The sequence below is a fragment of the Lepidochelys kempii genome, chromosome 10 (genome assembly GCF_965140265.1).
Source record: "Lepidochelys kempii isolate rLepKem1 chromosome 10, rLepKem1.hap2, whole genome shotgun sequence".
In the NCBI taxonomy this organism is placed as follows: Eukaryota; Metazoa; Chordata; order Testudines; family Cheloniidae; genus Lepidochelys; species Lepidochelys kempii.
Genome location: NC_133265.1, coordinates 73890944 through 73903981, shown reverse-complemented (window position 1 = coordinate 73903981; position 13038 = coordinate 73890944). Strand labels below are relative to the sequence as shown.

Genomic DNA, 13038 nt, shown 5'->3' with positions numbered 1-13038 from the left:
TTCAAGGTCTTTTCCCCCCCAAGATCAGGAACAATAGCACGCAATAACCTATGCAAATTTTAAGTCTACATCGAGGTATTTGTGGCTGAGCCCAGCAGTCTGAAGGCAACAGGCTTTTAAATTCATTGCCAAGTTCTACTGTCTGTAAACAGCTTTGTTCTTAGTCTGATAAATGAACCAGTTGGTATGTCAAGGCTGAAGATTCTATACTCAGTTTGTTCTATCCTCACTGCTACAATGACTGCTCTCTCCCTTTAGGGCCATTACAGAAACATTAGACAGAAGAAAATACATTAGTATGAACATAATCAATCTCAAGAATCACATACAGATTTCTATACAGCATTATTCCTTCAGTTTGACTCCCACTCTGACAGGTAGGGAAGAAAACAAAAGACTTGGCTAGGGTGTGAACTTAGGGACCCCTGGCTTTCAATTCAAGCGTTTTTCTAGCTGAGCCTTTAACAGGATCCTCCAAGTTAATTTAGGTCTTGCTTATTCAATAGGAAGAGTTGAATTACCATATTAAAATGTTTAAACATCACTGAAATGTTGGGATGTGAAGGATCATAATTAAAGGTTGCTTTATTTAGGGAGGTAGTGGTATCTATTCATCAGAGCAAGGGCCTCAGAGCTAGGATATGTGAGTCCTACCTCCAGATCTGCCAATGTCTTTGCTGAAATGCCTTGCGTAGCTAGGTTAATAGTAATAATAATATTTTCCATATCTATGGCAGCTCCCACCTGAGATTCTTAAAACATATTGCAAGTCCTGATGATTATAGCCTCACAGAAACCTAGTAATGTACACTAGGTTAATATTATCCCCATTTTACAGCTCAGGAAACTGAGGCACATGGTTCGGGTTCCACATTTCCAGAGAACGTGATGTGCATTCAGAATGGACAAAATGAATTTTGTTTTTGAAAATTTACATGGGTACGTAGGCATGAAGAAAACTAAGCTACTCCATGTGCAGCCAAGGTCTGGATGAGCAGAAAGAATAGGATTGTACTCAAACCACTGGTATTTTGAAAAAGGGACAGTTATACTACCCACTCCTCCCACCCAGAGCATATGCAACTCAGAGCAACACTACCTATTTTGAGCTACAGGAGGTATACAGAGTTGGAATTCAGAAAGCTCAGAATCTGGGTACCAGAAAAAGAATCCAAGGGATATTAAAGATGCTTTGACCTGCTAGAGGCTCAGTAAGGCTCCAATCCAGCAAAGCACTTGGGTGCACATGTGTAACTTTGCTTACCGGAGAGCATCCTGTTGAGGTCAGTGGCATTACTATATGCACATATGGTGTGCCTTACTCCCAGGTTGCATATGTAGGGGAAGTGACCAACTTTTGATTAACCAAAGTCTTGTTGAAAATAGCTGTTCTGTACTTTTCAGCTGTGTATGCATGGCACTTTGTGGTATCCATCACAATCACAATAAAGATTTCAGTGAGATTCTGTTTGCTAGGGTACACAACACATCACTGAATGAGCGATGGGCAGTGGCAGCCATTAACTCTGCACTCTCCTGGTTTTATCTGGTTAGTCAGTCTCAAGATTATTTTATAGATTATCTTTTATATTTAATAAACTATTTGTCCTGGATTCTCCCCAGTGGGAAATTCCTATTTTGGTGATGGAATAAAGGACTCAGGGAACATACACAATACACTTATGAATACTTCCGACTTTCCCGACATTGGAGATTAGCAGATTCTCACCATTTATCCTCATGTCAAATCTGCATAGAGTCGCCTGTTACTGAAATATGATTTTCATCATCTTGTAACTACTTTTGACCTGGGAATGACTCAAAACTTCTCTAGGAACAACTTGACTAGCTAAAATTATGTTTTTAATACATATTTGACCTAGGATGCCATTTATTCCTTCATTTAAGATCTCCATGTGGTTGCACTATGTTAAGTTGCTTTTTGTGTGTACAAATGACAATGCTTTTCTATGAACATTTCAAAAAGGGAATTTGCCTGGATGTCATTATCAGAATTATCATAAAGCTTTGAAACAGAATCTTCTAGGTGTTAATTTACTCTATTTCTTTCTAACTTCAATGACCTGTGCTATGTATAACATGTTCGAAGAGTGCTAACATTAACATCACAGAAATGACATTTTGTATCATAACAGAGTTCCATTCTGCAATTTACTTTTGCACAGAAAAGACTTTTATTCAAAAATCAGATCTAAAACTGAAATCTAGCTGGATTTGAACAGCTTTGTTTTTCTTTTTAAAGTCAGAGTAAAAATAAGACGAGGATGATATCGATCTCACAGAATAGACTTAAAAACTGGCCTCTCTTTTGGGGTTGTGTTGGCCTTCCTCAGCCCCAGGAAGTCCTGAATCATTCCTGAAAAATAAACTGCAGGGCTGGATATGGACCCAGGGGTTCAAATCATGCCTCCTTGCAATCAGAGATCCAAGGGCCAAGTATTGTCCCATTCTTTGATTAAAACTATTTGAAACTTTGCAGCTGTTTAAGAGCAGTAAGTTTTGTCCCACAATGGTTTATGACATGAAATGAACCACAAAACTCTAGAGACTATTATTTTGTTTTTGACAGGAACCTAGAAATAGAATACCATTTGGACATAGAACTAGCTAAAAACCCATAAACTGTAAGATCATTTTTGCTCAAAGGCAGATTACAATTGGCCCTGAAACATTAGTTTACTTTACTTGCCTGGGTGTCCTGGGCACTGTTGACCTTCCCTGTTGTGATCAGAGAAAAGTTGTACACAAAGAGCAGCAACAAAGCCAGAGGCACCATGTAAAGCTCTATGTGCCAAACAGTGACCACAAATACCTAAGAGAGACAAAGCAATAAGAGGGGATTAAAACAAGTGTTTAAAGAGAAACATAATAAACCCCTTCAATATTATCCCTACTAACATGCATCCTTGTATCTCTGTTAACCTCATTCCCACCCACATCCCTTCAATAAAGAAAATCTACCCAGATAGCTTATTCTCTTTCCATTGTGTTTCATGCATTAGGCTGACGTTTGTTAGCTTCTCTGTCCCCATCTCCTCAGAAGAGTACAAGGCCACCAACATAATGCTAGTGTATGGGGATTATTCCCTCTTTACTGGGACCCTGCCAAGTCTGGACTGCCATTGTCCCCAATGCCAGCTCGTAACAAATGCACTTGGCTACTCTTTAGGAGGCAAATCAACTCAGTTTCATTAAGCACTAATAGCCAGCAGGTTCGATGTGAGTGAGATGGAAACCTTCTGCCCCAAGTGCTGCTGTACATCCACTCCCATGGGATGATTAGACCGTGGATTTTTACAATGCTTTAATTATCTGCTGCTCCTTCTTCCCTGTGCCCAAGCTGATTCCTCATCATCTGGGGTGGCAAAGCAGCTCCCATGTTGAATGGTGTGGACAAAGAGAATAAAGAACTGTTATTTACCCCTTCCCAAAATGCAAAAAGCAGGGGTCACATGCTGAAATTAATAGGCAGAAGGTTTAAAAACAAACAAAAAAAAGTATTTCTTCACACAATGCACAGTCAACGAATCAATTTTGAAGCATTTAAAGGAGAGGAAAGTGATCAGGAACAGTCAACATGGATTCACCAAGGGCAAGCCATGCCTGACTAATCTAATTGCCGTCTATGAAGAGATAACTGGCTCTGTGGATGAGGGGAAAGCAGTGGACATGTTATTCCTTACTTTAGCAAAGCTTTTGACACGGTCTCCCACAGTATTCTTGCCAGCAAGTTAAAGAAGTATGGGCTAGATGAATGGACTATAAGGTGGATAGAAAGCTGGCTAGATTGTCAGGCTCAACGGGTAGTGATCAATGGCTCCATGTCTAGTTGGCAGCTGGTATCAAGCGGAGTGCCCCAAGGGTTGGTCCTGGGGCCGGTTTTGCTCAATATCTTCATTAATGATCTGGAGGATGGCGTGGATTTCACCCTCAGCAAATTTGCGGATGACACTAAACTGGGAGGAGTGGTAGATACACTGGAGGGCAGGGATAGGATATAGAGGGACCTACACAAATTAGAGGAGTGGGCCAAAAGAAATCTGATGAGGTTCAACAAGGACAAGTGCAGAGTCCTGCACATAGGACGGAAGAATCCCATGCACCGTTACAGACTAGGGACCGAATGGCTAGGCAGCAGTTCTGCAGAAAAGGACCTAGGAGTTACAGTGGACGAGAAGCTGGATATGAGTCAACAGTGTGCCCTTGTTGCCAAGAAGGCCAATGGCGTTCTTGGCTGTATAAGTAGGGGCACTGCCAGCAGATCGAGGGACGTGATCGTTCCCCTCTATTCAACATTGGTGAGCCCTCATCTGGAGTACTGTGTCCAGTTTTGGGCCCCACACTACAAGAAGGATGTGAAAAAATTGGAAAGCATCCAGTGGAGCGCAACAAAAATTATTAGGGGACTGGAACACATGACTTATGAGGAGAGGCTGAGGGAACTGGGATTGTTTAGTCTGCGGAAGAGAAGAGTGAGGGGGGATTTGATAGCTGCTTTCAACTACCTGAAAGGGGGTTCCAAAGAGGATGGATCTAGACTGCTCTCAGTGGTAGCAGATGACAGAACAAGGAGTAATGGTCTCAAGTTGCAGTGGGGGAGGCTTAGGTTGAATATTAGGAAAAACTTTTTCACTAGGAGGGTGGTGAAGCACTGGAATGCGTTACCTAGGGAAGTGGTGGAATCTCCTTCCTTTGAAGTTTTTAAAGTCAGGCTTGACAAAGCCGTGGCTGGGATGATTTAGTTGGGGATTGGTCCTGCTTTGAGCAGGGGGTTGGACTAAATGACCTCCTGAGGTCCCTTCCAACCCGATATTCTATGATTCTATGAACCTATGGTACTCATTTCCAGGGCACGCTGTGAAGGCCAAAAGTACAACTGGGTTAAAAAAAGAACTAGATAGATTCATGGAGGATAGGCACATCAACGGCTATTAGCCAAGATCATCAGGGATGCAACCCCAGACTCTGGATGTCCCTAAGTCTCTGACTGCCAGATGCTGGGACTGGATGACAGGGGATGGATCACTCAATAATTGTCCTGTTCCCTCTGAAGCATCTGGCATTGGCCATTGTCAGTGCAGTCTATTGGGCTGGATGGACTAGCCCACTATGACCATTTTTATAGGGCAGGGCTCTGTGGTGAGCAGGATGCAAGGCCTCCCTGAATGGGATCAGAAAATCCTGTCTCCCAGCCACCTCTCAACACTGGATAACTACATTATTTCAGTTGTGTCTGGAGACCTCTGGGCCCACAGTAGGAGTATGATTTTGCTCATGGGGAGCGATACCTGAACTAGTGATGCCAGAAACTAAAAGCAGAAGCCAAATTTCAAAGTAAATTGATCTGCAAAATGGTTCAGAGTGGGATGGGGCCTCCCTGACAGAGATTTAGAACAAAAATGGCTGGATTTTTCAAAGAAATCAAAGCAAATCAGGTTTTATCATCATCAACTCCTTCCTATATGCAGGTTTCAGAGGAACAGCCGTGTTAGTCTGTATTCGCAAAAAGAAAAGGAGTACTTGTGGCACCTTAGAGACTAACCAATTTATTTGAGCATGAGCTTTCGTGAGCTACAGCTCACTTCATCAGATGTTGAAACATCTGATGAAGTGAGCTGTAGCTCACGAAAGCTCATGCTCAAATAAATTGGTTAGTCTCTAAGGTGCCACAAGTACTCCTTTTCTTTTTTCCTATATGCAGATAGCAGTAAATATTTTTGTGTAATGACATCATCTGAACAGGGTCTGAGCTTGGAGTTGATGGTAACACAGAATAAGGTTATAAATTAGGTCCACAATTGCCACAGGATGCATGTTGTGATCACAAAATTCTTTTTTCCAGCCATACAATGTGTTTCCAGGCCAGCCTAATGCTGTAAGTAGCTTTAAACCATAAACATCTGTCCTGGAATACAAGACACATATACCCAAGTGCTTTTTGATTTTTAAATCCAGAAATGCTGTTCTAGAATGAATGCTCAAGATCTAAAATCCCATCATTAGAATAACACAGCCAAGGTGGAATTTACTTAACCCATCTGTTTATTTAAAGGGGGAAAGAGCTGTGACATCACAGCTAACAATCCCCTGCCATGCCCTTTTTCTTTTACAGCTTTAGGTTGGTGAGAGGTGCTGGACTGACGGCATTGAAACTGAAACTCTACAAGGCAGGTACAGCACGAGCAACAGCAATAAAAACACCACCACCTCCTGCCAATGCATCCAAATACTGCGAAGGAGAAACTTTTGGGATGAGAGGATGGCTGAGTCTCCACATCTATTAATCCTCAGCCTTTCTGACACTGCTCACAAGAGTGCCAATTAGTGCCATTTGTGGCAGTGATTTTGTGATAGGGACACAAACTGACAGCTCCAACTCCTATGGCGAAATCCCAGCCCCACTGAAATAAATGGGAGCTTTGCCTTTGACTTCAGTGGGGCCAGGATTTCATGCCTGGGGAATGGGGATAGATGCACTCTGTAAAAGAAAAAAGTTCTTTCTGTGTAAGACAAACTGCCCAGTTGTCACCCACTTGGGACCCAACTCAGCCCAGCTACTAAGAGGGGAAAGACTCCACATGACCCATTCTAAGTGAGCCAACCGCTCAACAATGGTATTTTTCACCGATAACCCCTACTTTGTGTTGCTATGGAATGAATTAGAGGCTGTTTTATTGGGTTCTGATAGCCAGTAATAAAAAAAATAGCCTAAGATATATGCTTTTAGAAAATGGATTCAATTCCAGACAACACAGTCCCATACTATTGATTCACAGCACTTGAAGTTAGAACATGACAAGGTAGATCACATTTTTCCACACTATACATAATTCGACTCCACCAACGTACGCAAGCATGACCACAGCAGGACAGGAATTTGGACAAAACTGGGATAATACTTAGCTACCTTGAAGGAATGCTGTGAGGCTTTAGTCAATATTCGTTGCAAAGAGCTTTGAAATCCTACAAAGAAGATGCTATAGAAGGTGGTAAAGTTCTCACAAAAGAGATTCCTCTGAACCTGTTTCAACCACTGCCCCCTCATACCTCTGCTTATTTAACGTTTCTGAGATACAGTAAGGGTGATTTCAGTTCTGGCCCTAATCCAAACACCACCCTGGACAAGAATGACCTCCACATATTTATCAAACCCAAGTTTTGATCTTTTTGTGGAAGCTCTTCAATGATAGCATGTATCGTTATGAATTAAAAAGTCAGTATAACCTACTGAAGGAGGTTGTATACATAATACCTATCTGGGATAGTACTGAACTCAGTCCCATGATGATACAGAAAGGGACGGCTGGATTTAAGGACCCAAATCTGCAATCGTCTTTTGGAGTGCCACTGAAGTCAAAGGATCTCTGCAAGAACCTGCCTGCATGGATCCAATTGCAGAATCAGAGCCTATGTGTACATTTTTAGTGCAGCGGTCACCATAATATCTACACTAGATAATCCAACAGAAGTCCCCAACTGTAATTCTAATATGAACTTTCAAACCCTCTGTCCTTTAGATAGCATATAAAATCAAGATCCTGTTCATTTGCAATCATTAATAATCCCATAGCACTTTTTGTACAAGTACGTTGTTAGGTCTCCTGACCAAATTACATTTTGAGTAGTAAAATTAAGCTTATTTACAAAATAGTTTCATAGCTGCAAACGGACAAGGTTGTTGATCAATTCCTTTCCTAAAGTTACATTGTATTGCTACTGATGCACCCATAGTCAGCTGCCAAATTCCAACCCACAGGTAGCTGCACTTCACTAAGCCTGCTTTGAAAGAGCGGATTTGCTTCTGTAGCTAGAGTACAGAGCGCTTTAAGCTCTGTTGCACAGTATGGTGGCAAGGGCAAATTTATTTATATATTCAGAAATTAGAAATTATTCAGCTTCAGAGGTATGTGAGGCGATTACTTAGAACACACAGTACAGAGCAGTTTATAAGGTACATCGGACCCTCGCGAGAACGCGGGATTTGGGATCCGTGCGCAGGACCGCGTTAACGCGGCAACCGCATTAAAATGAACTGTAATTAAAGTAATTAAATTCAGGATCCATGGCCACAACCGCGTTATATGCGAATTTGTGCTATATGGAGGCGTGTTCTAGTGAGGGTTCGGTGTATTTGTAATGTGCCTTATAAATAGTTCCATAGCATCATTCAGCCGAAGACATAAAAGGAGTTCCATACAAACACACGAAGTCAGATATTCTCATTCTCACTTTATACTTGTGGAAACTGATGCAGAACTAGGTTAAATTACTTATTCAGGATCACAGTGAGCCAATGGCAGAACAGGAAAGAGAACCCAGGAGTCCTTGCCCAAAGTACTTTACTCTAACTTAACTTTTTCATAGTGCTTCATATTATCAGTAGACCGAACTCCTTCCATTAAATATTAACCATTAGCACCATCACCACCTACATTGGTAAACTGCATATTCCAGATGGGAAAAGTTAGCAAGCAAGAGTAGAAGCTAATTTCTGAAATAAAAGAAAAAAAAAAAAAAAAGGCAAAGAATTTTTGTGAAAGGGCTGAACTGGGCAGTATAAGAACCAATAAGGAAGAGACTTATAAGAATTATAAAACATAACAACGACAGTTCAAAATAAAAATACAAATGAGAGAGACCTTTCTGGAGAAGAAAGAACTCTTGGAGTTAAGATTTAGAGTGGAGTCCTGTCTAGAACAGAACACTAGCATCATAGCTTTGGAGACAGTCCACTTGATTTCAGCTGATTAATGTGTTGCTGTTTCAAAGGGCCTAATAACTACAAGTTAAAGCTCTGGAGGTTTGGAAACCATTTCATCTGAAAAATCACTGAAGAGGAGTCCAACTGTTCCTGTCAAGAAGCATGGAGCTTGAACAACCATGAGAGTGGCCCTTTTGACAGCAGTGTAAAAGATGAGAGAAGGCAATCTGAGCTGAAACCCTTAGAAACACATTTTGAATCTGGCTTTTCTGTCCTTCTGGTTCCAATTTAGAATCGGACTATTAAAACCAGATTTTAGATGGGTGTCTCCTGAACTATGCCCATAAAATGTGTACCACCAGCAACCCCACAATCATGGGGTAGAATAATTTTTTGGAGATTTAGAATCCTAATTTGGGGGGCGGGGTGAGGTGTTAGCAATGTCAGTGTAGTATCTCTGTATGGTAATTATGAATATTTATCTCTAATAAACAAAAGCTTCCCTTTGGCCCAGTAAACCTTTTTGACAAAGTGAAGGTTAACACCACCACCACCCCGCCCCGTGCGTTGTGTGACAGAGTAATTCTTGGGACATGACAGTGATGGGAAAAGTACAAAGAAATAATTTTCATCAGATGGAAAAAAATAAAAAAGGGAAAGGACATGAAACGTGAGCAAAGAACCTTTACTGAAACTGCAATTTGTCAGGCTGACCATTCTAAGTCCCAGGCCTAAGCAAATGCCTCATCAGTAGAGCTGCAAAAAAAGTTTGCAAAACACCCCCCCCAAAAAACCAAAACTAAAACCCCCAAGCCCTTAAAACACATCTCACAAGATTTCACTGATCTCAAATCTGAAACCAGCTTTGTCAAAAGGTTTGCTTAGATTCATGAACCTGGGCCTGGTTGGGGGAAAACATGAGCTAATCTGAAGTTGTGCCTCCACGGTATCCGTTTTGGCCCCAAACCAGAACTCTGATTTTGACCTGAGATACAAATATGGTCCAATGCATTGAGCATGGTCCTAGGGAAGAAGAGCTCCACAATTCTAATCTATCTAAAGGCTAAGCTAATGTATTCAGGTCCTTGTATACATAATAGTGACTATCAAATAGGAGTACCTGTCACAGCTGAATGCTCAATGATAGACAAAATTACAAGATATCTCTCTTCAGATAATACTTTTAATCCCTCCCTGTACCAAACAAACTAAGGGATTTTAGCCTATACAATATGGTATTGACCTAAAAAAAAAGTTCAGATGAATCTCTAGGAGAAAATAGGCCTACTGACAACTATTTCTGGCAGAGACTTATTCCTATGATTAAAAGGGAAAACACACAAAGTGGCAACATCAAAGAGCAAGCAGCTTTAGCAGCAAGGTCTTACAAAATGTGAAAATGTCACATTATCAAGAAATACTTGGCTACTACACACATCTGACTGTGACAGACTCTCACAGACTCTTGATCATTGTGACCACACCCCCTCGCAGTGCGCCCCCTTATCGTGTGGAATGGTGCAGCAGTGGCATTGTCTGTTTCCTGTGGGGTCTTCAGCTGTTCCACCCAGCCTCCAACACCTGGCTAGCTCTCTGGCTAGGTCACCTAAATGTTCCACCCTTTCTGGGGTACCCCCAAAGTCCAAAACAAACAAAGAGATGTGATCTCTTCCCTTCCCTCAGGGAGGCCCTGAGGCATCAGTCTTCCCCAGTTCCTGGCTCCAGCCAGCCTTCTCCCCCACAGTGAGAGAGCGCACCGTCTGCTCTTTCTCCCAGTCAGCCAGCAGCTGAGGTGGGCTCTCTTTTTCACTCCTCCCTCAAAAACTGTCACCTGTTTCAGATATCACAGGGTGGGGGTTACTGCACCCCCAACGGCCCACTGACCCTTTCCTGACTCATGTGAGGTTTATTCAACCCATCACAAGAACCAAGTCCAAATCCTGGCCCCCAACATGAAGTCTGAGCTACCAGACTGTGTACTGGGAAATGCCTCCAGAGCTAGAGCAGCCTCTTTGTCCTATGGATGGGAAGCAAAGGCTGATGCATCCACATAGCACTGTCTCTACCATCCCTACTGTGCCTATTGCACTGGTTCTCCAAATCCTGCCCCCACCACCCCAACACACTCAGTGGCAGTATACCAAATACAGTGCCTGACAGCAATGAAATTAATTCAAGAAACAGTTGATCAGCAAGACTGTATTAGAATTCCTCTTTCTTTGTAATGCAATAACATGAGACATAAAACATGTGGCAGAAAGTGAAATAATGTTTAAATAAACAGTTGCTGACAGAAGAAACCTATTTGCTTTAGATCTAATTTGCTTTTCCCCAGCAAAAGAATGTGGGGAATCTCAATAGTCTTATGAAGTGTATGTTCTACTGAGCTTGGATCACTGAAATCAAAAATGACCCGAAGGAAAGGAGATCTTTAAATATTTATACCATGTTACCTGCTATCACTACATTGCTCTGTGCATCTCATCAGTGTAACAAGTTCCTGATTTTAAGGGTGTACCTCTGGCAAAGAAATGTTAGCAGCCCTCTACAAACCCTCCATCACAAACAGGACTAGCTTCTAAGCAAAAGAAATCATGCCCAGAAAGAATACAGTCTCTGTGCATTAGATGCATGTCACTGCACAGAACTAGGGATTAGAACCTAACGTATGTTCAGAAAAAGGGCTCTTAACAACAACAACAACAACGAAAAACAACCTCTAAAGATATTGGTTACACAAGACTGAGGAGCAAAAAGGAAAAGGCCTGGACAGTCACTACAAATGGATTAGATCGTTGCAGCCCTTACTCAGCCATGTGATGGAGTAAAAGGGTTAAAGCCCTGCCCCTCCCTCTCATGCTTTGCCCTATGTAGGGCATGTCTACACTGCGAGCTGGAGGTGTAATTTTCAGCTCGAGGAGACACACTGGCAGCTGACTGAGCTAAATGAGTGAAGTGAAGCCGCAGAAGGGCTAGCTGAACGGGTACATGCGTACTCCGACAGGTACAGAGGCAGCTGTTCATGGCACCGCAGTGACCCTTCTATTTTTAGTGTGCTAGCCCAATCATAGAGAGCACAGGCATGTCTCCTGGAGGTGGAAACCACCACCTCAGCTCCAGTGCTCTAGCTCTAATTTCCCACATTCCAGCTGCAGTGGGGTGAGGAGGGGCTACCCCACACCCCTTCCCCTGCTGAGAGAAAAAGGTTGGAGAGAAGATTAAGAACAGGCGCAGCCCTGGCTTCACCCACTCTATTCAGCAACCAGAGTAGCTAGCCATGTGCACTGCGGCACAGGGAACAGATTGCTCAGTGAAAGGGATGAAGGAACCTACTTCCTCCCTAGAGCACCAAACGAGCAGGAGACGAATTGGGCTTCTATGAATTACAATTAAGTGTTGCCAACCCCAAGCATTAAAAGACATAAGCCACGCCCCTTCTCTCTCCTGCTCCCCCCAAAAATCATAGATTTGAAAATTCTCCTGCTGTTTAAGCCAATGAATTCTGGGTCCTATTTACATGCCTTATGGTTTTTGAACCTTTGGCGGGGGAGGACACATTTTCAAGCTTTTCTCTGCTGCTGTGAGGAGCTTAAATGAAAGCTGCAGCTCTTATGTAATCACAGGCCTCCCAGAACTGGGGCTTTAAGGAAAACAACATACTGTGAGGCTCCCAATACAATCACAAGAGTTGGCAAGGCTGCAGTTTCTTCTTTGTTTTTCTCATTGGACACCACCGTTATTCACCACTCTGTATTCTGGACAGATGGTACAGGTAAATTCAAAATGATTTCTGATCCCTTGCAGAATGTCCAGATTCTGATATCAAACTGTTTGTACAGTGTTGCCATCAACTAGAGCCCTGCATGGGGCTATTTTTTTAATCATGCTCATGTTTTGCCCCGCAAATACCTATCCCACCCATTCCCGCATTGTTTCTTGCATTTTGATCCCGCTCCCACCCGCAAAAAGCTTTGATCCCACAAATCTTGCAACTACTAACCCCTGCCCCAAAACAAAAAAGGCTGGTTAATATATTATATTTAAAAACAGAATTCAGACACAAATTTTACCACTAAAAGAATAAAACAAATCTTGCTTAAACCATGTAAAAATACTTCAACTCTTTTTATAATAAACATCAAATCTCTTTCTACCCCTCGCTTAAATCTAAGTATTAAAAGTTTTAGAGTGTTTCCCCGCAAATTACCGCAGTCTGTTTTTATTTGCTCACCCAATACTGCCTGCAACACAGTACATTTTACCTGCTCAGGATATTATGGCAGCGGGTCCTGCGGGATCCCAGTCCTGCTACAGAG

General features: G+C 42.3%; 1 protein-coding gene across 10 annotated transcripts in view; it reads right to left on the bottom strand.

The window, feature by feature from the left end:
• The window catches only part of MCTP2 (multiple C2 and transmembrane domain containing 2), a 161623-nt gene that overhangs the window by 26890 nt on the left and 121695 nt on the right, over window positions 1-13038 (bottom strand). For all 10 annotated transcript variants that reach the window (XM_073304233.1, XM_073304239.1, XM_073304236.1 and 7 more), the window contains one exon: window positions 2711-2833. In XM_073304233.1, coding sequence (XP_073160334.1) covers window positions 2711-2833 — 123 coding nt within the window. The remainder of the gene's footprint in view (window positions 1-2710; window positions 2834-13038) is intronic.